Source organism: Electrophorus electricus, chromosome 1 (genome assembly GCF_041902795.1).
Source record: "Electrophorus electricus isolate QZ-2024a chromosome 1, ASM4190279v1, whole genome shotgun sequence".
NCBI lineage: Eukaryota > Metazoa > Chordata > Actinopteri > Gymnotiformes > Gymnotidae > Electrophorus > Electrophorus electricus.
The window spans coordinates 11,938,721-11,966,160 of NC_137497.1; the positions used below are offsets into that span (position 1 = coordinate 11,938,721).

At 39.2% G+C, this 27,440-nt stretch overlaps 1 protein-coding gene and 1 long non-coding RNA gene across 9 annotated transcripts; both read left to right on the forward strand.

Moving 5' to 3' along the window:
- Positions 1 to 8,571: 8,571 nt before the first annotated feature.
- On the forward strand, positions 8,572 to 16,096 carry LOC145657066 (uncharacterized). Of its 8 annotated transcripts, none has more exons than XR_014122911.1 (6): positions 8,572 to 8,971; positions 10,733 to 10,795; positions 11,779 to 12,066; positions 12,317 to 12,607; positions 13,111 to 13,667; positions 14,232 to 14,366. XR_014122911.1 is itself a non-coding variant. In XM_081711534.1 (6 exons), the coding sequence occupies exons 2-6, from the start codon at positions 10,735 to 10,737 to the stop codon at positions 14,414 to 14,416; spliced, it is 954 nt and encodes a 317-aa protein (XP_081567660.1). In that variant the 5' UTR covers positions 8,572 to 9,162; positions 10,733 to 10,734; the 3' UTR covers positions 14,417 to 16,096. The 8 variants fall into 8 exon arrangements, 6 of the variants coding, with proteins under 6 accessions (XP_081567660.1, XP_081567657.1, XP_081567664.1 ...); XR_014122913.1 differs by lacking the exon at positions 14,232 to 14,366 and adding an exon at positions 13,723 to 14,224 and having other exon boundaries at positions 13,111 to 13,632; XM_081711534.1 differs by having other exon boundaries at positions 8,572 to 9,162; positions 13,111 to 13,239; positions 14,232 to 16,096.
- A 2,959-nt stretch (positions 16,097 to 19,055) lies between these two features.
- On the forward strand, positions 19,056 to 27,396 carry LOC145657075 (uncharacterized). The gene is made up of 3 exons (XR_014122932.1): positions 19,056 to 19,125; positions 24,623 to 24,690; positions 25,210 to 27,396. It is a non-coding gene; the product is annotated as an uncharacterized LOC145657075 (long non-coding RNA).
- Positions 27,397 to 27,440: the final 44 nt, after the last annotated feature.

Below are 27,440 nucleotides of genomic sequence, written 5' to 3' on the forward strand. Positions count from 1 at the left end.
AGTACAGACTCAGTGACCACCGCCTGGCCATAGAGACCAGCAGACATAAACAGTCCTGTTTACCTGAAGAGCAGAGACTGTGTCAGCAGTGCCAGGACTATAAGACCCAGACAAAGCTGAACTTTCTGAATGAATGTACAACATTTAGACAGATTAGAACTAAATTCTTTAAGAAAATTAGCCACATATTCCCTGAGTTTAAAAACCTCCCTGATGAGGAGAAGCTGCCGTATGTTGTTGGTGAACATAAAGAGGTCAGCACACTGGCAGCGCTGTACGTTCACTCCTGCCACAGTCTGAGGGACAGTGACTGACCAAGTCACATACCAGAGACACTGAGACATTATTATTATTATTATTATTATTATTATTATTATTATTGGTATTGTTATTATTTTTATCATTATTGGTATTGGTATTATTATTATTATTATTGGTATTATTATTATTATTATTATGATTAGAGTTATTATTATTTTTGGTATCGGTATTATTATTATTATTGGCATTATTATAATAATAATTATTATTATTGGCATTGGTATTATTATTATTATTATTATTGGTATTATTATAATTATTATTATTATTATTGGTATTATTATAATAATAATAATTATTATTATTATTATTGGTATTATTATTATTGGTATTATTATAATAATAATAATTATTATTAGTATTGGTATTGGGTGTGTTGTAGTTATATTATTATTGTTGTTGTTACTAATATTGTAAGCGGTTATAATATTGTTGTCATCTGCTGTTAGTGTTAATGTCTTTATCAAAGCTTTGGCAAGAGAGGGAGATGCACACTGGGACCCAGACTGCTGATGGAGGGAGAGAGAGAGAGAGAGAGAGAGAGAGAGAGAGAGAGAGAGAGAGGGAGAGAGGGAGGGAGAGAGAGAGAGAGGGGGGGGGGGAGGAGGGCCACACTGGGACAGACTCTGAATGGAGGGAGAGAGTCTCCACTTCTCCATCTGGAGTCCTGGTCCCCTCCCTCTCTCTCCCTACATCCGTAGTCCCGTGCGGCCCTCCCTCTCTCTCTCTCTCTCTCTCTCTCTCTCTCTGTCTCTCTCTCTCTCTCTCTTTCCATCTGGAGTTTGGGTCCCCATGTGGCTCACCCTCTTTCTGTCTCTCCCTCTATTTCTCTCTCTCCCTCAGTCTGGAGTCTGGGTTGCCTCTCTCTCTCTCTCTCTCTCTCTCTCTCTCTCTCTCTCTCTCTCTCTCTCTCTCTCTCTCTCTCTCTCTCTCTCTCCCGAGACCTGGACTCCAGATGGAGAAGGGGGAGAGAGAAATTTTGAGATTTCTCAATAAACTTTATTAAACAATTATATACAAGTACATGCAAACACAACATACAGTTTCAAAAAGGAAAAAGAACATTTAAAGAAACACCAAAAAACACTCCCTCATCTTTCACAAAATATCACTGTAACCCCAAATATTTTCAAAAGTAGTTATATCATTCATAGCAGAATAAAACTTAAATCTAACACTATATGACTCTTCACCACCTTTACAATGCTACTGTCACTCTGACCCTCAAACACTTCCTACTGAGCCACACTGCCATCTTATTAAATTCAGAAGTTGACATTGTGCTTTCTTCTTCTGTGTGTAATTATACCCACAAATAAAAAGTGCTTTCTTTTGTGAGACTGTCATTGTTCAGCACATCCTCTCCACCCACAGACCAGAATGATTCATAAAACTCCACTGGCAGTCCATCAATATCTGGGGCTTTCCCACCCTCCATGCTCTGAAGGGGAACCTGCAACTCCACCAGTGACAGTGGCCCCTCGAGACCCAATACAGCCTCTTCTTCTACATGAGGGGAACCATCTAAGTAAATATTTTCCAACTCCTGGTGTGATCTATACAGATTTAGATCCTTTCTCTCTCAGTACATTCACTGTAAAGCTACTAACCCCTCTGTCTGATCACAGCCAAATCACTGTGTTCATTAATAAGACAGAGACTAGCAGTGCTGCACCCACACAGACCAGTAAGCTCTTTAATACCAGGAGACCATACAGATGGGCCCAAAACAGCACAGAAGAGTTTCAGAAAGCAATCAGCTCTCAAGAAATTCAAACATTTTTAGACACATTTCTTCAACACTCTTAATAAATCTAAATCAGAAGAATCGGCTTTTCAAAACAGTGACAAATGGATAACATATTAAATCTCTTTACAATCAATTACTCAAAAAATACAAGACCTGAACAAAAGCATATAACTAAAAAATGTTATATATTAGAACTACCAATAAAAGACTTCTAGAATCCCTTAGACTTAGAAATCAAATTTCTACACTTAAAACCAAAAAAAGCAAGTGTGCCTGATGGCATTTGAAATAAAATGATTAAACACACAAGTAAAAAATTCCTGAAAAAGACCAAAATCATTTTCAAAGAAGAGCCAGATCTCAAACACACCAAGTTTCACAATATGGACACAAACACTAGAAACCTGTACAAATTACAATTACTCAGGATTAAAGATTAGTTCATCTGGAAACTTCAATCCAGCACAGTCAACTGAGAGAGAAAGCACGCAGGACGTTCTATGCAATCAAATGTCAAATTCACAATCAAACACCAATTCAAATTTGTCTCAAAATATTCCAGTCCATCATACAACCAATTCTGCTGTATGGTTGTGAAGTGTGAGGGCCACTCACAATGGAACAAACACCCATCTGAAATTATGTACTCTGAATTCTGTAAAAATATCCTGAAAGTGCACAGGAAAACAACAAATAATGCCTGTAGAGCTGAATTAGGCCAATTTACACTATTACTCCAAATTCAAAAAAGGATTATTGTTACGATCAGTCCCTCCCATCTTCCGTGTTTTCCCTGTCATGTGTTTAGTTCCGTTCTATAGTTTCGTTTTGTCCTCACCTTGATTGCTTACAGCTGTCCCTCGTTTCTAGTTTTGTGTTTCATGTATTTAAACCCGTTGACAAAGTACAGACTCAGGGAACACAGCCTGCCCATCCAGACCAGCCAATATAAGTCATGCAGTCTGCAGAAGAGCAGAGACTCTGTCAGCAGTGTAAAAATGACACTGTAGAGACAGAGCTGCACTTTCTCACTGAATGTGAAACCTTCAGTCAAACACAACAAATTTACTTTACAAAATTTGAGACGACTGACCCCAACTCTAAGTATCTATTGAACACTGACAAATTGTCCATCCTATTGGATGAAAAGAAAGCAGCGCTTTAACTGGACAATATACAGCTCCAGAAAAAAATAAGAGACCACTCCAATTTTTTCTTAAATCAGCATCTCCACATGTACCGCAGCCCTTCCATTCAAGTGTTTGTTGAAATCCTTCACAGACACACCTCATTCTACTTAATAAGATGCTGAATAGGTGATCACCTTAACAAAATCCTGTTCTAACAAGCAACAGGATAAAAACCACTGCTGCTGTTATCACTATTCTCTTGTTATAGAACCAGGTGGATGGGAAAAGCAGTGCTAGGACTACCCAAAAATAAGTATAGTCAAAATACAGCCACAAACCATAACAAAAGAGTTGAAAAGAAAGTTTCTTAATGAGGAAAGCTTTACTGGCAGAGGGATACAGTGAGCATCAGGTTGCTTCTATCTTGAAAATTTCAAAAACTGTGGTTCACAAGTACACAGTCCAGCAGCAAACACATGGCACAACAACAGCTCCAGACTGGCAGAGGTCAAAACGACTCTCTACCGACCATGATAATCGCCACCTCATTCAAATGTCACTTAACACCCGTAAGATGACGTCAAGTGACCTACAAAATGAATGGCACACAGCAGCTGGGGTGAATTGCACAGCGAGGACGGTTCAAAACAGGCTTCTGGGTGCAGGGCTGAAGTCATGCAAAGCTAGAAAAAAGCTCTTCGTCAATGAGAAGCAAAGAAGAACCAGACTGAAGTTTGCAAAAGTCCATAAGGATTGGACTTTAGAGGACTGGAGTAAGGTCATCTTCTCTGATGAGTGCAATTTTCAGCTTTGTCCAACATCTGGTCATGTAATGGTTAAATGGAGACCTGGAGAAGCCCACAAGCCAGAGTGTCTTGCACCCGCTGTGAAATTTGGTGCAGGATCGGTGATGGTCTGGGGGTGTTTCAGCAAGGCTGGAATCGGGCAGATTTCTCTTTGTGAAGCACACATAAATCAGGCCACTTACCAAACTGTGCTGGAAGAAACTTGCTTCCTTCTGCTCTGATAATACTCCCCAACCCTGATGATTGCTTTTTTCAGCAGGGCAATGCTCCATGTCACACAGCCAGGTCAATCAAAGTGTGGATGATGTACCACCAGATCAAGAGCCTATCATGGTCAACCCAATCTCCAGACCTGAACCCCATTGAAAACCTCTGGAATGTGATCAAGAGGAAGATGGATGGTCACAAGCCATCAAACAAAGCCGAGCTCCTGGAATTTCTTTGCCAGGAGTGGCAAAAAGTTATCCAACAGCAATGTGAAAGACTGGTGGAAAGCATGCCAAGATGCATGAAAGCTGTGATTAAAAATCAGGGTTATTCCACCAAATATTGATTTCTTGACTCATCCTAAGTTGATATATTAGTACTGTGTTGTTTATAAATGAATATGAGCTTGTTTTCTTTACATTATTTGTGGTCTGAAATTTCTGTAACTGTTTTGTTATTTTGACCATTAGTTCAAGTTCAAGTTCAAGTTCAAGTTCGGTTTATTCGTCACATACATAGTCATACACAGTATAACACGCAGTGAAATGGTGGAGAGTGCTCTGTCCAAACTGAGGAAGAGAACCAGGGGTGCATAGAGAAAAAAAAAAATATATATATATACCGATAAATATATATATATATATATATTATATATATATATATATATATATATATATATATATATATATATATATATATTCTATGTATGTAGTTAGTCATTAGTCATTTTCATCAAAAAATCATGCTCTAAAATACAATATATTTATCTGGAATTTGGAAGAAATGTTGCCAGTAGTTTATAGAATAAAACAAAACTGCTCAGCCTGGTCAAACACATACCCATCAACTGTAAAACTAGAGAAACTGTTAATTTTGTAGTGGTCTCTTATTTCTTTTCTGGAGCTGTGTGTATATATATATATATGTGTGTGTGTGTGTGTGTGTGTGTGTGTGTGTGTGTGTGTGTGTGTGTGTGTTTGTGTATGTGTGTGTGGGGGGGGGGTTATTTCATTAAAAAATGGTACCAATTGAGAACTTAAATGAACATTTATGACGGTTATTTTCTGCACTGTTTGCTTAAGTATATCTGTACTCTGTCAGCAGGGCACTTATTTTAAATAAAAATCTCCACAGGTAATAAAAAATAAATAAATAAAGAAGACCCACCTCTCACCCCCCACCCAACCTTCTCAGTCGACGGCAGGAAGGGAAAGAACAATGCCAGTGCGATTATAAAAAAGACATTTAATTGGCCAATGAATCGGTCGACCACTACTTCACCCTGTGCTTCATGATAAACAACTGACATGGTGAGGTCTCGTACAGAGGTCTAGGATCCATTCCTCAGCTATGATTCTACACCAATAAATTCCCCTCCAAAAAAAGAAACCCAGTTACCATAGCAACATGTTGTCACGGCTAGTCCCTCCCAGCTTCTGTGTTCCATGTTTTCCATCTTGTGTATTTTAGTTCCATTCCGTAGTTTCGTTTTCTCCGCCCCTCGTTTGATTTTCCACACCTGTCCCTCGTTTAGTTCATGTATTTAAACCCTGTCTTCTTGCTCTTGTCTTGTCTGTTCATGGCATTTGTGTGTTCATGGTGGTTGTTAGGCTTCATTGCGTCTGGTGAATGGTTTTGAAAGCCTGTATATGCATGTATTTAAGTTTGTACTCCATGCCTTTGTGTTTCTTAGCCTTTGTTATAGCCTGCTTCCCCTGTTTGTGTTTTATTTGTTTGCTCATGTATCCACGTACTCTCCGTGTTGGCTCCATCACCCTGGACTGCTACAATGACTCTGATTTTGGATTTGCCCGTAATAAATCTCGTTCTTCTCTGCTCTCGCGTCCGTCTCCTTACCGCTCACTTACATGTGTACAGGTCATTTACTGAACAGTTCTGTGGTTACCACTGTATTCATCACCCATTCCACACTGCCACTCAGTTTTTAACTGTTTATATGTGATTGTCATGTAAGAGAGAGTTAAACAGATGAAATATAAATGACCACTGTGAACCACAAACATTACTGGGTGCTGAAATAGATTCAGTAATGAACCTTCATTAATTCTAGTTAACAAAAACCTTATAGCCAGACCTGCCTAATCATGAACACACAACTAATTAGATCAGGAAACTAAGCTGTCCTTTAGACACACTTACACACCACCATAAAATAGACTAATAAACATTATCTACATGTAGTCCTGTGTGGAAAGGAATGTGTATATGATGTTATATGTGTATGTATGTATAAGTACTGTATATATTTATTTCCTTTCTTCTTGTTGTTTAAAGGAGAAACTGTGAAATTGTTTACAGTTTTTCATGTATATACTTGGTTTCTGTGAGCATTATTGTCACAGACTGCTACTCACCCATAAGTCACGTGGTGAGGCCCGCCGCATGCAGGGGGATCCACACGTACTGTGAATAAATGTTTTGTAACCACACCACTTCGGGATTACATACACAGGGTTTATTGTTAAGTGTCAATGTGTCTATTTAAACTCCTGTCCGTGTGTCCCTTTGTTGGTCATTGTCGCTACGTGTGTGTTCAATTAGATCTTTGTAGCTGTAACGTTAGTTTGTATAGTCCTGTGTTAAAGTGTATGTATTCTCCGTTTAATGTTAATTGTATAGTCATGTTCATCGTAAATGTTGAATGTGAGTGCCACCTTTTGTCTTACATATTTAATGTCAATAAATGTTCTGCACTGTCGAGGAAGTCTGTACATCCTGCCCCGTGCCCTGCGGTACTTGGGCCAGAAACGTTACAGTAATGCATTTACAGATACTCATGACCAAGTGTACAAAGGCAATAAATGTGTACTGAGAGACCTGGCACAGTTCAACTGGACCCAGTAAACAATTAAAGAACAGACCAGAAGTAGATGTTAACGTCCCATGTGATCAGCACACCTCTAACACCCGTGAGCAGCTTTTCCACATGTCCTGTCACACACAAAGATAACCAAGGTCCCTCGAAAGTAACACCACAGAGTATTTCTTGTTTCAGTATTCAGTGTTTATCTGGTCATACTATTAACCCAGGTCCCAAAAACAGACATGTAAGCAGACTAGAGAACATGTATGTTTTGATTGGTTATTAGATTATGCCCAGGTTCTGATGATTCTAAACTCATGGGTGGTGGGAGGAAGTTAGCTAGTGTGTTTAATTGAGTTAGGACCAAGTCTTTATTGTATTATGTCTCTGGTTAGGAGCAGAGCACACATACATGTATTTCATAGTGTCTCATTATCTCATATAGTGATTTAAAATTATAATAATAGTAGCATTAGTAACATGGTATACAAGATTTTTGCTTTAGAAGATTTTTGCTGGACCCAGGAACGCTGCTTTGCACAGTGAGTTAAGTATTGATGGCAAACGCACTGGCGCTTTTTCCTAATTGTATTAAAAAAAGGTTCATTACTCACAGCTTCATGATACAGTGCACAATAGCTGCATCTGGTGGTCAAAACATCAAAGTGCTTTGTGCATCTGGTTGGCAAGGTAGCTTTATTTATTTATTCAATTAGGTAGTTAGGTAGTTAGTTGGTTGACTTGCGCGTACTACCTTGGTTCCTAGGTACCGGACAGCGGCACTCTGCCAATTTCCAGCTTTTAAAACTGTTCCATCGCATTAAAAACATGACATTTGTTGTTTCAATAAAAGCAACTGATGAAACTAAATAGATTGTTGTGCATGTCTTCAAAATCTCATTGCTGATGTGGGTACATACATCCAGGCTTTGGCAGAATACCTTGATGGCTGAATAATGTGATGTATTCTATTACAATACATAAAACAGTAATATATTCAGAATACATTTAGATTGCACCCAGAACACAACTTACTAAGTCACATTTAAGAGCAAAAATATTTGATATATTTTAAATTTAATTTCTAAATTGTGAACAGCTTTAACAGAACTGATATAATGCCATCAATGTATAACTTTTTCTTTATTCTTGTTGAAGTGTTCTTTTAAAATAGTCTACCTTATTTGTTGGCAAGAGTTCAGTGTTCAGACTCCATAACGCCCTTTTTTTCACTATTTCCAGGCTGCTCTGTGGTCATTTGATCATTGTAGCCCGACTCAGGCACGGACACAAATCCACGTGTAAAGACCCTAAAAAAGGGAAGGAATTCCATATTGTTTACTGTGTATTTGTTTATTATTGTTGTACTGAGTGTTAAAAACTCTAAACTCTTTTCGAGTTTCGCGCCGGTTTTCTTGCTGGCACGGCCAGTCTCTCACCAAGGCGAGCAATCAGATGGCTGCTAGGATTGAGCGACGTTGTCGCTGACCAATCAGTGATTAGGAGGCGGGACCAGACTGGGGCGTTCTTGCGGGAGCGACACATCGGCAATTTTTCCACTTAAGTTTCGGTTGCTGGACACTTAATATACGCTGCATATAGGCCAAAACTGTAACTTTTCCCATTTTTCTTTCAAGTCTAACAGTGTTTGTTAGCGTGAAAGTATATTCTCTCTTCGGTAGGCATTGTCTGTGTGTTTCGGTTCTGTGAGGAGAGTTGGCCGTATGCGGTGGAGGAGCTCCAGCTCCAGACTGTACCGCTGAACTGGCTGCTTCTCAGCGAAGACTGAACTCTCCACGCTGCTGCTGTGTGGATGGATGAGGAGGACCAGAGTCTTAACAAAGATCATCGCACTTGTGTGAGAAGCTGAGAGGAGACGCGAGTAGGTGCTTGTTGTGGCGCTACGGCTCTTCTCCATATGAGTCATGGACTTGTGAGTATCGGAACAACCAGCTCCGTGTGTCTCAGGCACGTCATTTTGCACAACGATATACAACGCCATACCCCGTACTACGCTGGATTTAGCCAAACTCTGGTTCATGTTTGCTGTATTGACTATTTATGATTGAGCGTATATTTTCCGTGTTTATTTAATTGGTTGATTTGCAACTGAAGCCTCTGAGGGTAAGCGAAATATAAATATTGGTATTTTTTTCGCGTTGAGTTTTTTCCGCCGCTTGTCTTGACGTTAATAGATTTTAATCGGTTTTCGTTGTTTGTGATTTGCTTCTGTTATTTCGCGATTGCTTTCCTTTGTGCAGGGATAAACGCTTTAAAAAAAAATTAGTCATTTGGAGTATTTACTAACCTGTGAATCATTCGGGTCCTTAATCACGAGAGGGTTTAAAATGATTTATTACTATCAGCATAGTAGTAGACACATTTCTGGAGGCACCGCGCTGACTTACATTGATCTATTTCAGGTTTACTACCATGTTTGTCATGTACATTTAAGGCTGGTAACTGCACCCACTGGCGGACAGTTTCAGGTTTTCTGGCTCATCAAGTCTTTCATGAGCTGCATCAGATGGGAAACTGCAGGCCGATGACCCCAGAACCGGGGTTCAGAACCTCATGTGTGTTAAGAGGTTGCGACCCGCTAAAGCAACGTATCACACGTGGGTGTAGTAGTGAGACGGTAACAGATCCAGATCCCCACGAGTCACGTGGTACAGCCTGCTGCGTGCAGGGGATTCCCAGCCGTGCTTGTAACCACGCCCCCCGGGATTACGCACACGTGCACAGGGTTTAATGTTGAATGTCTGTTTAAACTGTCAGTGTGCGCGGCCTGTAGCTCCTTCTCACTACGTTTGTGTTAATGTCGCTCTCTGAGCCGTAACGTTAGTTTGTGTAGTCACGTGTTAATGTGTTCTTAGTTTAATGTTAAGTGTCTCATGTTTATCGTTAGTGTTGTGTGAGTGCCACCTTTGTTGTATGTGTTTAATGTTAATAAATGTCCTGCCCTGCGCATTCGGGCCAGCAGCGTTACACAGAAATGTCTGTAATTTATGCTGAGGTTTCTGCTCCTGTGTGCGAGTCTGTCACTCTAGAGATCTTCTGGTAAAGTTGCTTTACGTACACATGACTGGAAAATGAGTCCCGTCTGATTAGTAGTTTAGTGTTGCCAGAAATATTAAACACAGCATGACTGCTGGGAATAAGGGAACTAAAGTGACACAACGTACAGGCAGGCAGGACTGTGATGTTCTGGACCCTGGACTAACCCCCTCTGGTAAAGGAGGATTACTGTGCTGCTGAGGTGTAGTGGGGTTTAGTCCCGTTTCTACTGTGGGATAGATGGTGCTTTAGTCCTGTTTCTAATATTGTTTAGTAGTTTACTCCTGTTTATTTTTTATAGCAGGTGCTGTAATCAGGGTACTGTAAATTATTGACTTTTTTCCTAATAGTGATCACTCTGCTCCTACCTGTACAGTACTGACTGGGCTCTCCTGTCTCCTCTGTACAGTACTGACTGGGCCCTCCTGTCTCCTCTGTACAGTACTGACTGGGCCCTCCTGTCTCCTCTGTACAGTACTGACTGGGCCCTCCTGTCTCCTCTGTACAGTACTGACTGGGCCCTCCTGTTTCCTCTCTACAGTACTGACTGGGTTCTCCTGTCTCCTCTGTACAGTACTGACTGGGCTCTCCTGTCTCCTCTGTACAGTACTGACTGGGTTCTCTTTTGTCTCCTCAGTCATGCTGTCCTGCAGCAGATGTCACTGTGTTTTGCTGTTACAGCTGCTGAGAGTCATAGCTGGTAAGTGGTCAAAACAGGTTCTCTTAGGTCATCAGAATTTCATCTTTGATTTTGGTGTGTTAACTGAACTATTGAACTTGCTTGACCTTTATGTATTATTTAATCATCTTTATATTACATAAAATTGATAGTCAGCTGGCTAAGGTAGCATGTACATAGACAGTAATGTTTTATTAATAATGTCATAGTCCCTTCTTCACAACACGGAGAAGGGCCAGGCTGCTATAGGCCCGCCCCCAGAGTCAAAATTTATTTAATTTATGAATTTAATTGGACAGATTCCCTGTCATTTTGCTAATAGACTTGCATTTCAGAACCCTTTAATTAAAAGATCACCAGAATGGTCATGTAGACACAGACATAGAAGACACAGATGTCTCTGCAGCCGTACTAATGAGCAGTATAAGTCAGTTCTGCTCTTACTTAGAAATGCATCTTTGAGTAACCAAGAATATTTAAGTAGATAAGTGAATGGGTTGATTATTTTTTGTTTTGCTGTATTTATAGAGAGAGCACGATACCAGTTTTTCTCCACTGATCTGATACCGATGTCTTGCTTTTGAATGTCGCCTGATATCAATACCAATCTGATATTTTTTCATTAAAAGCTACTGTGGTTCAGCTGTGTAGGGAATTATTTAATGTGGGATGTATTATATATGTATAATTATATATAGATACATATGCTGTATCATGCATGGATATGACAGATAAAATAAATAACATTCTAAATAATAAATATTGTTTACAAGTTGATATTTATTGCCTTGATATGTAATATTGGGTCATTTTCCTCTAAATAAATGACAGTCTAATATTTGGTTTAATTTGTTTGATTAGTTTCTTTTTATCTTTTAGAACCTGTTTGACAATCTGATGAAGTTTTAGTTCAAATATTTGCAGAAATATAGAAACTTCTAAAGGGTTCACAAACTTTCAAGCACCACTGTAATGTTTTAAACTCTTTTCTTAATGTCTTCCAGGCTCTTTTCCTTCAGTAAAGGTGAATCTTCATGAGGCTACTACTCTCCCCTGCACTCAGACATGTTCTGGTCTGGTCACATGGACTTTATATCATAAACCACATGACATACTGGCTCAGTGTAACCAGACATCTTGCCAGTCAGAGGAGGGATTTCACATGTCCCATGATCAGTACCTGAAGGGAGATCTCTCCCTCACCATCACTGATGCTGATTACACTAAGAGGTCCTTGTACACCTGCGCCTGTAAAGGTCGAGAGCTCTGTGATGTGAGTCTGCAGATAGAGGGTAAGTGTCCTCAATGGATTACCTAGTTATTGTTACTAAACCATTATTTATGTAGACAGAGAGAACTTTATTTATCTGGGGTAAATAAAGTAGAACATAGAATTGTAAACTTCAAATATCAGATATGTGGGGGAAAACAGAAGGAGCTTGTGTGTAATGTTTAAATGTTTATATCAGATTTGCAGTTCTGAGGTTACATGGTCAAATGAGTTGTATATTACATTGAAGTTTCTAATTGTTTTTTCCACAGCCTGTAATTCTTCAATTCAGATTAAGCCTGGTGAACCTCTGGTGCTGGATTTGCTCATATCAGAGTCAGTGGAGGTGATTTATAACAGCACAGATGCAGCTGCTCCCTCTAGTGGACAGATCTGCACAGTGGCTGGACACTCACTGAAGTGTAAACCTGAATACACTCGGAGAGTGTCGCTCATCTCTGCTGTGGAGCTGCAAGGAACCACACCATCTGATAGTGGAGTTTACAGCATCAGAGACACTAAGCATGAAGAGATTATACAGACATACACAGTTACTGTGGAAGGTAAGTGTGGTTACTGTGATTTTAATGTTGCCTAGAATTACTATGTTGGGGACGGGGTTGTGCATAGTATCAGTAACTATGTTTACATGCACATCAGTGGTTCAGTATTAGTTTGACTATGAATGCTAGGATCATGTAAACAGCGTGGACGGAGTGCCATAGTTTGAGGTCTTGGTCTTAGTTGAGGTCCTGTTTATCTAAGCATATCCCCAATAGAGCATGTGGACCTGGTTGGTTTTCACTGGACTCTTTGTGGTGGATTCTCACATGGACACTCCTGGATCCAGATACTGATGTTTTATGGCACTTGGTGTGATACCTGCTTACTCATACCAAAACAATCATGAGTTATTGAGTGATGAGTCAGAAAAATTGAAGTGTTGGTATTTGAAGGTGTTACAACCCTGTTTGCGTTATGGGTAGGGTTATTTGTGTTTTGTTTACGTTTATGTTACATCCTGTGGCTCCTCCCCTTCATGATGTTCCTCCTCCACCTGATCAAGTCTTCTGTCCTGTGCTGGAATTGTCCTGGGCTGCTGCCTCATTCTACCGCACGCATAAGGGGAAGCCTGGGAAGAAGCAACAGGCTGCGATTCATATCCACTGTTGCTCTGGCTGCTTGTGTTTGTTCAGTGAGTGTTGTTTGCCGATTATTGTGGTTTTGGGCCTCTGCTTGTTAAATCATTCTGACTTATCGCTTCCCCTTTTTCTGGTCGTGTTCACTGTTGTAAATATTATTCTGTGTATAGTGTATTGTAGTAGTCCTGTGTGAATCGTAGTTGGGAAGTTTGACACCATTTTTATTTGCTCAGTTCTTTACTTCTGTTTGTTTGTTTTTGGGAGTAGGGAGGGTTATTGTACTTAATTTTGTTTGTGTTCAGTTGGGACAGTTGGTTGTTTTTGGCAGCAGGGCTTGATGGTTGGCATGTTTGCCTCTCAGCCTCTGAGTCCCTCTCTGGGTGGAGTTTCCGTGTTCTCCCTGAATCTGTGTAGGTTTCCTCTGGGGTCCTCCCAAAAACATGGAGGTTAGGATGACTGGATACTCTAAAACTGTATCAATGTGAGTTGTGCATGAATATAGATAAAGATAGATGTGTGTGTGTGTGTGTGTCCAGTGATGGTTGGTGCTCTGTCCTGGTCTAAATCTCCTCCCGTTCTCCTACACCTGGTTCAGTCCCCCAGGGGTCTGGTTTCTGATGGAGAATACGCTGTTTGTAAATTGGTTGCTGCTTCTCATCTGTCTGTGAGTGATTTGAGTGTTAAAGCTGATGTCTGCCTGCAAAGCGTCCTTGAGTTTGAGAAAGGCACTAAATAAATGTAACCAACTAAATTAATAATTTTTATTTCTAGTGTGGCTTATGTTTTATTTTTTAGCTTGGCCTTGTCTGCTCCTGATGCTCAACCCTCTACATACGACCCTCAATAAATCTACAAATACTTCACCCCCAATACCACTGTTCACTGTAGTAATTATGCTGTGTGTTAATATGTAAATTAATCCCACAATCCCTCTCGATCCTGTCATGTTCACTCTGATACATACACATATAATTATAACTCTGTACTGTTTAAATAGTGGTTCATAATTTCTGACCATTTTTGTCTCTTTGTGTGTGTGTTGCAGAAGTCCAGCCATGTCCCAATCAGAGCTCCACAGTGACGGTGTTGACGGTGCTCCTGGCTCTGACGGGGGCGGGGCTTGTGGCAGCAGTGCTGGTGATTGTGCAGCTGAGGAAAAAAATTCAGGAGCTCCAGAAAGGAAGTACAGTGAATGGAACAGTAGCCATGACAACAGAGGAGTTAATATGAATGGACTAAACCACTCAGATGAAGAGCAGAGGTGATCTCCCAGTAATAACCATGAGAAAGTCTGAGAGAAGATAAATGACTTCGCTCTCTTATACACACACTCACACACACACACACACACACACACACACACACATATGTACCCACACTGCCTTTCTCTGTACCATTCAGGGGTTAAAGATCAATGTATGTTCAGTCATACATGATCAGAGTTTTATGACGTTAGCACTCCTGAACTCACCTGGTAGAGCAGGTACAGTAAGATACATCTCCAGAATCATGGGTTTGATCCTCAGAGAGCACACATGATGTCATACTGATAAACATACATCAGTCACTATAAGAGCATCTGCCCAGTACTGTAAATGTAATGTAAAAATGTAATATAAAGCTGTTTATGTAAATATTACTATGAGATCCTGTGATGTAATTTAATGCACATATAAATACTTTTGTGTCAAGTCGTGGAAAAACAGGTATTTTTTTTCTGTAGCATCTTTTACATTTTAGTTGCCTTTTATTTAAGAGTCTCCCCTTATTGTCCAGGTTATATTTTCAAGAGTTCTCTTGTGGTCTTGGTGATTATGGTCAGTTGTTGTGGTTGGTTTTCCCAATGCTGTAATGCTGCATTAATTTCAAAGCATTCTGCTCAATAAGTAGCTAAGGTTTGCCTGCCCAGGTAAAGCAATCTCCAATATTAAGTAAATCAGACATGTATTATGGAAACAGGCCTGCTTCATGTCATTTGGTTTTGAGCAAGGTTGACAGACCCTGTGGTGTTTACTGTTTTTATCAGCTGGCTATTATTAAATGAAGTAATTAAGTGAAGTAATCTGTCTAAGGGCAAGATCAGTTCACTAGAGTTAGAGCCGAGATGCATATAGATAACAAGATGAATCAACAGGCATTAAGTAACTAGAAAGTAAAGACTGTAAACAGTGAGTTGTATTAGAATCAGTAGAGTTGTCATTAAGTGCAGATATGTGCTTAACTACGTTTATTTTATGAGTGTAATAAGCTGAACATTTGACAAGTTTCATGCTTGTACCTTTAAACCTTTAAGGATCAGTATCAAAATAAATGGTTCCAAAGGGAGGATGAAGGCATTAATGAAAGGAGAGGAGAAGGAGTACACAGACTGGTGCTTTTGGTATAATATGTAGTTTGGATGTCACGGAACGTTCGACTCCCGCGAGTCATGTGGTTTGGCCCGCCATGTGCAGTGGGAGGATCCTCATTTGTGGCCACACCTGCACCTCATTTGTTTATATGTATTTAAACCCTCGTCATAGTGTGCAAGATCGTTGGTCATTGTGGATGTAACATCTTAATGTCATGGTTAATGTTCTTGTCATCGTTAAACGTATGCGTGTTTGTGCTTGTTTCATGTAAAATTTTGCTCATGAATATTAATGAGGTGTTTCTGCTCTGTGCCTCTGTAAATCCAACTGCTTCTCTTGCAGTGCCTTATGGGTAAAAACCTGCCATGTGTTTTTATCTCAGACATATAAGATGTAATGCGTTTATTTTATGGAACTTTTTGTTTAAATGTATTACTGTATTTTGATGCCTGATGCATTGTTACCAAAATACAATCTTTTAAATACATCTATGGTCTGTTTATCCTGAAACTGTCGATTAGTCTGATTTGATATTTTGAAGTAAATGTTACTTCAAAAGTCTCAGTTTGAACACAATTTATTGCAGCAACAACAGACACAAAATGAATACTTTTAATGATGTTTGAGGCATTTAAAATGTTTAATAATTTGGGGGAGCCTTTATGGAAATGATTCATGTGAAATAGCCGTTATTTCTTAACAAGTGTTGGCAAGTAAAAACAACGCACTAAAAGAAAAACATATTTGATTAGTGGATTTATGTTAGAGGACCAACTGGATAAAAATTTAATTTTGCTCCAAGTATTGATCTAAAACTCTAATGGATATATTTCAATTTACTTTAAGCTCTCGCGAGGAACTTGTCATGGATCCCCACTCACCTTCTGTCCTGGTATCACCGTGTGGATATAAATTCAGAATTTGATGCTTTATTTGGATGATACTTTATTTGTAATTGATCCAGTTAATTCAGTGTCCGTGCTTCTTATAATTATTTAATCCTTTTTTGAGGGAAGGTTAATATTCTTAACATGAACTGTGTGTACCCAAAATTAATGATCTACTACAGTCACTTCCTCTGGAAGTTCCTCTGATATATTTTAAACAATTCGATGCTCTGTGTGAGGTTTATTTGAAATGCGAAAATTACAGCAAGCTGTTGAGAGTGGTGGTCTAGGGCTACCTAAAAGTTTATTTTATTAATACACTTTAGCCTTAGATGTTTGGCTCACTGGTCACTCCACTCTGAAAGGTCTCCCCCATGGTACAGAATTCACCATCAGCCCCACTGCCACTTTTACACTGTGTCGCAGTAAAATTATCATGGTACAGTAGTTCAAACCCTGTGGCTTCAAATTTGCTAAACTTATAGAATAAAGATGTGGAATAAAGCAATATGTTTAAATGTAATCCCTATTTGAATCCTCTAACATTTCACTAAACCCAAAGTTATGTATTGCAAAATCCCCCATTATGTGAAAGGAGTGGGTTGACTGTGTTATATTAAATATGTATAGATAGAAGATATTTATGATTTATGAAGGGTATAAAAAACATTTTGGATCAAAACTCATTAAAATCTTTCAACCACATGGTGCAGGTATTTAACTTGCCCAGATCACAAATTTGGAGATATTTGCAATTAAAACATCTGCTAAAGGGAACTTTTTGGCGAAGTCAAAATTATCCACAATAGGCAGAGTGGCTTTGTGAGATGTTAAATATATATGGTAAGAGACATGAAGTATCTGTTTACTATTCTTACTCCTCCCCATATCCGTGTGTGTATGTGTGAATCACGCCCCTCCCTCGTTAGTTGTGTGTTACACCTGTCCCTTGTTAGTCATCATTAACGTGTATATGTAAGTCCTTGAGTAATAGTCAGCCCTTGTCAGTGTTTAACCTGATGTATGCTGTTACCAGCCACTTCTGTAGTGTTTAGTGTCCTACTTTCTTTTACATGTAGTATCACTGGTCGTGTTTTGCTTTCTTTTTTATGTGTTTCTGTGTGCGACAGCTCGTCATCATTCCAGTGCTTCAGTCAAGATACGATAAATCATTCCTCTGTTCAAACACTGGATTCTGTTTAATCTGGTGTCCACACTGGTCAAACACTGGATTCTGTTTAATCTGATGGCCCACACCATTCAAACACTGGATTCAGTTTAATCTGGTAGCCACAGCATACAAACACTGGATTCTGTTTAATCTGATGGCCCACAGCATTCAAACACTGGATTCTGTTTAATCTGGTGGCCACACTGGTCAATCACTGCATTCTGTTTAATCTGATTGCCCACACTGGTCAAGCATCTGTAGGCATGGCCTTGACTCTGCCACTGGCTGTAGTAACCAACCAATCAGTTAGGCTGAACAGATGGAAGGGCCATTTCCTGTTACAGTAAATCACCAATCAGATTGAAGAGTTAATTTGGGAAAAGAAGAAGCCCCAAAACAGCAGAACAACTAACATTTTAAATTATAATCTTATAATAAATGTGAGACATTGTTCCTTTATTTTACATTATTTATCTTCATTATTCATAATTATCTACATTCACAACATTTCATTCTGCCACAGATAAAACATGTTCCTGTGATATAGGCAGCACAGAGGAAGTGAGAGGTTTAGTTGAACAGACATGTTCAAGGTATACGATACTTGGATATACCTTTTCCATCTTTTCTGGATAATATAAAAGAAAATTTTGGTCCGGTATTCCAGAAAATGACAGCAAATATTGGAAGATGGTCATCCCTAAATCTCTCTATTTGAAGGAAGGTTAATATTCTTAAGATGAACTGTGTACCCCAAATTAATGATCTACTACAGTCACTTCCACTGGAGTGCCCTCTGATATATTTTAAATAATTTGATGCTCTGTGTAAGACATTTATTTGAAATGGGAAAATTACTGCAAGCTGTTGTGAGTGGTTGTCTAGGGCTACCTAAACATTAATTTTATTATTATACTTTGGCATTAGACATTTTGCTCACTGGCTGCTCCACTCTTAAAGGTCTCCCCCATGGTATGGAATTCACTACCAGCCCCACTGCCACTTTTACACTGTTTGTAAATAAACCCCATGGTTTCAAACTTGCAAAACGTATAGAATAAAGATGTGGAATAAAGCCATATGTTTAAATATAATCCCTATTTGAATGGATCCTCTATCATTTGGCTAAAGCCAAGGTTATGTATTGCAAAATCCCCCATTATGTGAAAGGAGTGGGTTGATCGTGATATGTTGATAGATAGATAGATAGATAGATAGATAGATAGATAGATAGATAGATAGATAGATAGATAGATAGATAGATGGATGGATGGATGGATGGATGGATGGATGGATGGATGGATGGATGGATAGATAGATAGATAGATAGATAGATAGATAGATAGATAGATAGATAGATAGATAGATGGATAGATGGATGGATGGATGGATGGATGCATATGAGCGACATTTGCTCCGCCCTCTACTTACCCTCAGGTGTTCCTGTACGAAATTATTTTCTGAAGTGAAAGTATTTTCTGAACTGTCATTTTCGAAGGTTGAGCGGACTGCAGATACGCGTGTTTAAAGGTATTTCTAAGTAAATTCATTCTGTTTGATAAGATGCGATATCAGTGCAGTTTAAATCAGCATGTTTTGTGAGATCATAGTTCCGCGTTTAATTCGTAGGTCATTTAATCCCAAAGGTGGATTAAAGTAAAGATTAAAATCCTGGTAAAGATACGCAGCTAAAATGGCGGACACCCAGCACGATTGCGCCCTTATGTTTAAAATAATTTAACGAGGTCAGATATAGATTGTCAGTTATTGTAAATCTGGATTTTAAGTTGTAGTTAGTCAGTAATCTTTCCAAATGGTCCCAGTTAAAATTCCTCTGTCCTAAACGTGAAGTCGCTGCTGTGATGTGTGTTTTTTACAGTTAGTTTTCTGTTCAGTTTCAGTCATTTTATAATGTTGTCCACATTCTCAGTGGACAGTTCAGATTCCCTGTATAGTTCATTAGCTGTAGTGTTACCTATAGTTAGGGTGGGACGGTCGACACTGACGTTTCTACGCTTGTTTGGAGTTTTTGAAGCGCAGCGTTTTGAAACGCTGATCCGAAGTGTGGCTCAAAACGGCCATGTCACGTGACCACGGCTAAACGAAGCTTGTTTCTACAAGTGTCATACAGTACCTGACAGTGTTTGAAACAAACCTGATCACACGTCTGTCTCAATCACAAACTATATGAATGCTTACAAGTCAAGAAAACACAACGCAACTTTGAGGGGTTTTGTGAGAAAAGAGAATTTAAGAGACGGAGATTCAGTGTTGTCTAGACAGAAGGTTATTGATAGGACATATTGACTGATAGGCTAGTGAGAGACATCCAGTGAGCACTAGTTAGGATAGATATAGTGACATTAATATATAGAAAGTGTATGTAGAGAGAGATCCTCTGGTTTACTGACAGGAGTGATGTGCTGTATATCCACACATTTATATAATGGTAAAAACACCTGTGCATGCCAGCAACATGTGTTCTATGTGAATGAATCTTTTCCAAGACTGAGGAGGTAATTTGGGAAGAGAAAAAGCCCCAAAACATCTATCATTTTAAAATATAAATCTTATAATAAAAGTGAGACTTTGTTCCTTTATTTTACTTTATTGATCTTCATTATCCATAATCATAATTATCTACATTCACAACCCTCAATTGCTCAAGTTGTGTTCAGTCAGAATTGTAAGTCGCTTTGGATAAAAGTGTCAGTTAAATGCCATAAATGTAAATATTTCTTTGTTTATCAAGTCATTGAGTCAGTTCTAGAGATTTGTCACTAGATGGCACCCAAGTACCAGTTACTGTATATTGATCTCACTTATTCATTACGATGATCTCACTTAGTCATTACAATGACTGTAAAAGGCTTTTCTGTGTATTGTGCATGTTGTCATTTACAAACAACATTGACATTTAAAGTCATATCTGTATTTGTGTGTTAGACCACACATTGGTGACAGAGACTTGATCTCATAGCATTATATAATATTGGATAACCTATTCTCTACTTCATAGTTCTGTAACATCAAAGTCCATGCCTGTTATTACACCTTTGAACTCAGTATGGCTTTAAGTGTTCTGGCCAACACACGAGGTTGAACAAAGTATAAAGCCAACCAGTGCCAGTCATACCAGTCCCCTACAGTAGTCTTTACTACACTTTTGAAACCTTTAAACTATTTTCAACACAACTGTTTTGAACATCTCAATGTTTCACAAAGCCTCACTTTTCCCACCACCACCTATATTGAACTGTAAATGTAGTGAACTACTGATGTACACTGATTAAGGACAAAGATACCACCATCTATATTGAACTGTAAATGTAGTGAACTACTGATGTACACTGATTAAGGAAAAAGGTACCACCACCTATAGTGAACTGTAAATGTAGTGAATTACTGATGTACACTGATTAAGGACAAAGATACCACCACCTATAGTGTATTGTAAATGTAGTGAACTGATGATTAAGGTCAAAGATACACTCCCAAACAATGTGCACATATACGGCCGTTTCAGTGTCTGTGTGCTGTGGGAACTTTGATACATATAAGAGCTTTTTCCATCCACATGAATTACACACGTTGCACACAACTCAAGGTTTTTAACTGATTAACTGTAAGAAATATCAGGGCACAGACACAGTGAAGGTCTCCATCTCTCACAGGACTATGGGGATTCTGAACCAGCACTGAAAATCTTTAGAAAATCACTAACCAAACATAATCTGTATATAATATTAATTCATTAATAATAAGTGGTTTCAATCGATTAAAAATTAATCCAGTTAATCACAATAATAGACTATGATTAATCATTATTAATCATGAAGTTTAACATCTTAATACAGTATTACAAAACTAGTATTTGCTTGTATTTTGGGGGATTAAACAAATTCATGTGTAGCAATCCACCATCGTCCCCGTCCCAAGGAAACCTCGACCCTCCGACCTCAATGACTACCGCCCTGTTGCCCTCACATCGGTCGTGATGAAGTGCTTTGAAAAACTAGTCAGAGACTTCATCACATCTTCCCTGCCAGACTCCATGGACCCACTGCAGTTTGCATACCGCCACAACCGCTCCACTGATGACGCAATTGCACATCTGCTCCACACCACACTGACTCACCTGGACGAAGGGAGGGGAAATTATGTTAAAATGCTGTTTGTCGACTACAGTTCAGCATTTAACACTATCATCCCCTCCCTACTCACTACTAAGTTGGAGGATCTAGGACTGCATACATCCCTGTGCGACTGGATCTCCAACTTCCTAACAGACAGACCACAATCAATAAGGGTGGGCAACTGCGCCTCATCCACCCTCACCCTCAGCACTGGAGCTCCTCAGGGTTGTGTCCTAAGCCCCCTGCTCTATTCACTGTACACCTACGACTGCACAGCCACTTCCAGCTCCACCATCATTGTCAAGTTTGCTGACGACACCATTGTCATGGGCCTGATCTCGGACAACGACAAGAGGGCCTACCTGGAGGAGATTAAACACCTGGAAAACTGGTGCCAGGAAAATAATCTCCTCCTAAACGTCAGTAAGACAAAGGAGCTGATCGTGGATTGCAGCAAGAAGCAGGAGCGGCACTACCAAGCTGTGAGGATCAGTGGAACCACGGTGGAGAGAGTAGATAGTTTCAGGTACCTTGGTGTTCACATCTCGCAGGACCTGTCCTGGTCCCACCATACCAACTCCCTGGCAAAGAAGGCTCATCAGCGTCTTTACCACCTCAGACACCTAAGAGACTTCAGACTGCCCTCCAAGGTACTGCGGAACTTCTACACCTGCACTATCGAGAGAATCATCACGGGGAACATCACAGTCTGGTTTGGGAATAGCATCAAGCAGGACAGACAAGCACTCCAAAGGGTAGTGCGTTCAGTAGAGTGCATCACTCACACGGAACTTCCTGACCTGCAGACAATCTGCTACAAGCGGTGCCAGACCAAGGCCAGGAGGATTGTGAAGGACTGCACCAATCCCAACAATAGGCTCTTCTTTCTGTAGAGGTCAGGGTGGCGCTTTTGCTCCCTGAAGACCACAGGCCATTCAGGCCCTGAATCAGGGAAACTGATAAACTGTGGGGACCACCACCACCATGTAACATAACTCTGTATATATATATATATATATATTCAATTACCGTGTAACATAAAAACATAAAAACTGTAAATATTCTACAAAATGGATCTGTACATTCTGTACATTCTGTACATATATATACACAACCATATACATTGTACATTGTGTATATAAACATGAACTTGAATAAAGGAATCCATTGTTTTGCTTTATTGTATTGGAAAATCTCAGCTTAGTTGAATAAGAAGGAAGATTTTTAAACTTGCCTTTCAGCACATGTGTGTTAAAGGAATCAGTTCCAGCAGTTTGTCAATAAATTCATATTAGATACGTGTATGTTTAAGTAAGTGTCACGGAGCGCTCCGCCCCCCACGAGTCACGTGGTACTTTGTCGCGTGCAGGGGGATTCGTGTGTGTGTTTGTAACCACGCCCCCCAGGATTGCACACACCTGCCCAGGGTTTAATGGTGAATGTTTGTCTGTCTATTCAAACCCCTTTCAGTGAGTGCACCCTGTTGGTCATTGTTGCTACTTTGTGTAACTGTCGATATATGTAAATAACGCTGTAGCCGTAACGTCTGTTTGTGTTATCTCCATTTCATGTGTATGTGTTAGTCGTCCAATGTTCAACATGTTATCATGTTCACCATAGATGCATGTGAGTGCCAGCTTTGTCATCTGTGTTTAATGTTAATAAACCTCTTGCACTGTCAAGGGAGTCTGTGCGTCCTGCGGTACTCGGGCCAGCAGTGTTAAAATAAGTAATTTGCTTCTCTGAAAAATCCCACACTGACAGTAAAACCACAAATAGAACTCAGTGTCTTGATAGCTGTGCTTTTGCTTGAATTTAAAGTGGTCTTCACAGTTCATAATGTAAGTAATGTTTATTGTGATTATTATTAAATACCATTTAAATTCTGCTAACATACCAAACACAGGAAAATAAATACTTTTTCTTCAGTTATTTACTTGAAATAAAGAGACACACATGCTCACATGCCCAGCATCCAGCAATTAAGAAGATTAATTTTTTCATTCATGTCATGGAATTTGAATGAATAAGTATGTGTGCTGGATAGGACTGGACTTTACATTATTATTATAGAGCAAGAACAGAAAACTACAACCAAAACACAGTGGCACAGTTTTAAATATGAATAAATAAATGTGCAGGATGATTGTACATGTGTGCAGAGGCAATGCATCTATAGCAACTATCTATAAGAAATGTCTGGCAAGTGTCCATAACCAAAGCCATAAAGTGACAGAGTGCTGTCCATAAGTGACGAGTGAAAGAGATCAGCACTGACTACAGTGTATGTAAAGCACATGAACAGACACAAAGCTGAATGTATACCTGGAACATTAATGATTTAGTGACAACTGACATTTGAGAATGAAAAGCATTTTACTGAGTAATAAAATGCTTCAGTACAGCCTAATGCTCATGATGTTAGCTGCTACTTAGCATTAGCTTTAGGCTATAATGCTATAAATAGGATAGGTAATGTTGCTAATTAATGTTAGTGGTATTGACTCAACACATGGTGAATACAAATTACGTTTCTAGCAGATTGTCTAGCGAAATTACAATTAGCTAAAAGTCAAATACAAAAGCAAAGCAGTAAGTTAAGTTCCCCCAGCGTTTCAACCATATAAACATACTATATACAGTCTAAGGTTTCAGTTTCTGACATAGTACATATGTACTCTCAGTATAAACATATGCTTTATAACTCAAATAAATAAATAACAGAGCATAGAGTGGAAAACATGAATCAGAAGCAACTAAGAGCCCAACTTTAAACCTTGCAGTTAAACTGATGCCCTACCACCTGGACTAACCTCAGGGGTGTGTGTTTCACATAGTTAAGATGATGTCCTACACCTGTATTAACCTCAGGGGTGTGTGTTTCTCTTCAGGGGTTCCACAGATATGCACAACTACAGCATCCTGAGATCGGTCCTGATGGATCTACTGATCTTAGCTGGTATGTTTTACCTGTTTGTAGTTCTGAAACAAATATTGATAACCTCATAAATTAAATATTGGGTAGGATTTTTATATTGGAAAAACATTAACAACTAAAATAACTCGAACACCTTAGGTACAGTGGTGCCCCCAAGGGGTGGCTAGGGGATCTGCAGCCACCCCAACTGACACTGTTTCCTACAGGTTGAGAATTTACTTGTGAGGCTAAATGTGGCTGGCTAGTGTTGGTTGGTCTGTAGCAGATATAGTTGTAGTTTATTGGTGTGTATATCTGGTTTGGTAAGTCGTGTTACTTTATTGTTAAATTGACATTTTAGATGTGCTAGCCTCAGAAGTGGAGCTTAAATGGGTGTCATTCACCCGTCACAAACTATACAGAGAAGCATCCAGGAAAAAAGTATTTATAAAACGTATTGTTTTATGTTTAAGAAATACATTATACACAATTTCTGCTCATTTCGATTTATACTTTGGCTCATTAAAAGTACAAACAGCTGCAACCGTGTTGCTCCCAAAGGTTCCAGCGATCTGCTCAGACTACATGGCCTCTTTCCCTGAAGCCCTGTAGTGCGTCTCAAGAGTCAATCAGAATATGTCTGATACATTAAACACCTCCAATTACAGATTATCACATTAAGTGCATTTTTTGTTGAACAACCATATGACATAAACACAATAACATTCATGTACCCACACTGTTGCTTTTTAAAGCACAATTTCTTAGACGCTTAGTGTAATTTGTTATTATTTTTATTTTACTTTTTTTTTTACTGTGGCTACATTTACAATTTTGTATTTGTCTAATTTAGACTTTATGCAGTATTTACTGGGGATACCCATACAGTTCCCTGTATTTGGTTATTGTAGTGTTTGTAGTATTTACTGGGGTTACATGTACAGTTCTGTGCATTTGGTTAGTGTATCTTTATGCAGTATTTACTGGGGTTACATGTTACATTTCTGTGTGTTTGGCTACTTTAGGCATTGTCTGTAGCCTGTATCTGGGCGTTATGCTGTGTTTGTAGCCTGTATCTAAGGTGTTATGCTGTGTCTGTAGTCTGTATCTAGGTGTTATGCTGTGTCTGTAGCCTGTATCTAGGTGTTATGCTGTGTCTGTAGCCTGTATCTAGGTGTTATGCTGTGTCTGTAGCCTGTATCTGGGCTTTTTTGCTTGCACTCGTATACTGACATTTCAATCTCTGCCTCTGTTAGTAATATTAAGATGAACAAATTACAGCAGATTGATCTGAATGGAATATATTTGTAAATATTTTTGTAATTTGTGCTGGACATAAATAAAACCTTTTGTTCTCAGCTAATTATTAATATTTATGTTTCATTAACCTACACCCTTGATTTATTGGTGATAATTAATTCAAATTGGAATTTCATAGGTTTATTGATGATCCCTTGGCTGATCGCATGAGAATATCATAATCTGATAAGGAATTAAATTGTGTTCAGTTTATTATACACTATTATAATATTGATTTGTATCTTTGTATTAACCTGCATAGCCTGAAACTACTCTGTGCTGTGATGCCTTTTTAGTGTACCACCACAACCCTAACCCTCTGCTGTAACACAGTTTAGTGTACTACCACAACCCTAACCCTCTGCTGTAACACAGTTTAGTGTACCACCACAACCCTAACCCACTGGCTGTAACACAGTTTAGTGTACCACCACAACCCTAACCCTCTGCTGTAACACAGTTTATTGTACCACCACAACCCTAACCCTCTGCTGTAACACAGTTTAGTGTACCACCACAACCCTAACCCACTGGCTGTAACACAATTTAGTGTACCACCACAACCCTAACCCTCTGCTGTAACACAGTGTACCACCACAACCCTAACCCTCTGCTGTAACACAGTTTAGTGTACTACCACAACCCTAACCCACTGCTGTAACACAGTTTAGTGTACTACCACAACCCTAACCCACTGGCTGTAACACAATTTAGTGTACCACCACAACATGTTCACTGGTCCCTTCTGTCCCCCACTAAATATTTTCTGATGGCACCACTGCATAAGTAACCAGGGTTGCAGATTGTAACCGATAATTCAAAGTTTAAATTTCTATCTATTAAATTTTCTATCTTTTCATAGGCAAATCAAATATAAAGTTGAAGAGGGACACAGTTTCTCCTTGTATTCTACACTGTCTCTCTCTGTCTGTGTATCTGCAGTTTTTTCAATCATGTTTCATGTAATGCAGCACAATTCATAAGATATGTTTTGATGTTACTGACTAACACAAAGATGTTAGTGACTTAGGTTGTTAGTTGGGAATTTGGTTCAGTATTTCATAGTAGGTGTTTTGGTATAGCAATGACTTATGCAGCCAGAAAGTATGACCTGGTTCTTGTGCAGTGATCTTGTCTCATAAATCATGATCTTTTCTCACTTACACTGTAGTGAGATTAAATGTATAAAATGTTTTAACAGGTAGTGTTAATTTGATGAAAAAGTTAAGACTGGTTCAGATCTAGCAGCTGAAGAAAGTTGAGTGTGTGCTGTTGAATGTGTTGAATGTGTGCTGTTGAATGTGTTGAATGTATGCTGTTGAATGTGTTGAGTGTGTGCTGTGTAACACAGAGTTTTCCATCCTCCGTCTTCTCCTCTTCTCCAGTTCTTCATTCTGCATCATCTCTTAGCTCACTAAAGGTGAATCTTCATGACAATGCTACTCTCCCCTGCATTCAGACATGTTCTGGTCTGGTCACATGGACTGTGTCCT

Bases quoted from the DNA above. Each gene is read 5' to 3' on its own strand.
- LOC145657066 (XM_081711534.1), top strand. From the start codon at position 10,735: ATGCTGTCCTGCAGCAGATGTCACTGTGTTTTGCTGTTACAGCTGCTG. The intron at 10,796-11,778 runs GTAAGTGGTCAA...AATGTCTTCCAG, and splicing joins GCTGCTGAGAGTCATAGCTG to GCTCTTTTCCTTCAGTAAAG. The intron at 12,608-13,110 runs GTAAGTGTGGTT...CACCTGATCAAG, and splicing joins ATACACAGTTACTGTGGAAG to TCTTCTGTCCTGTGCTGGAA.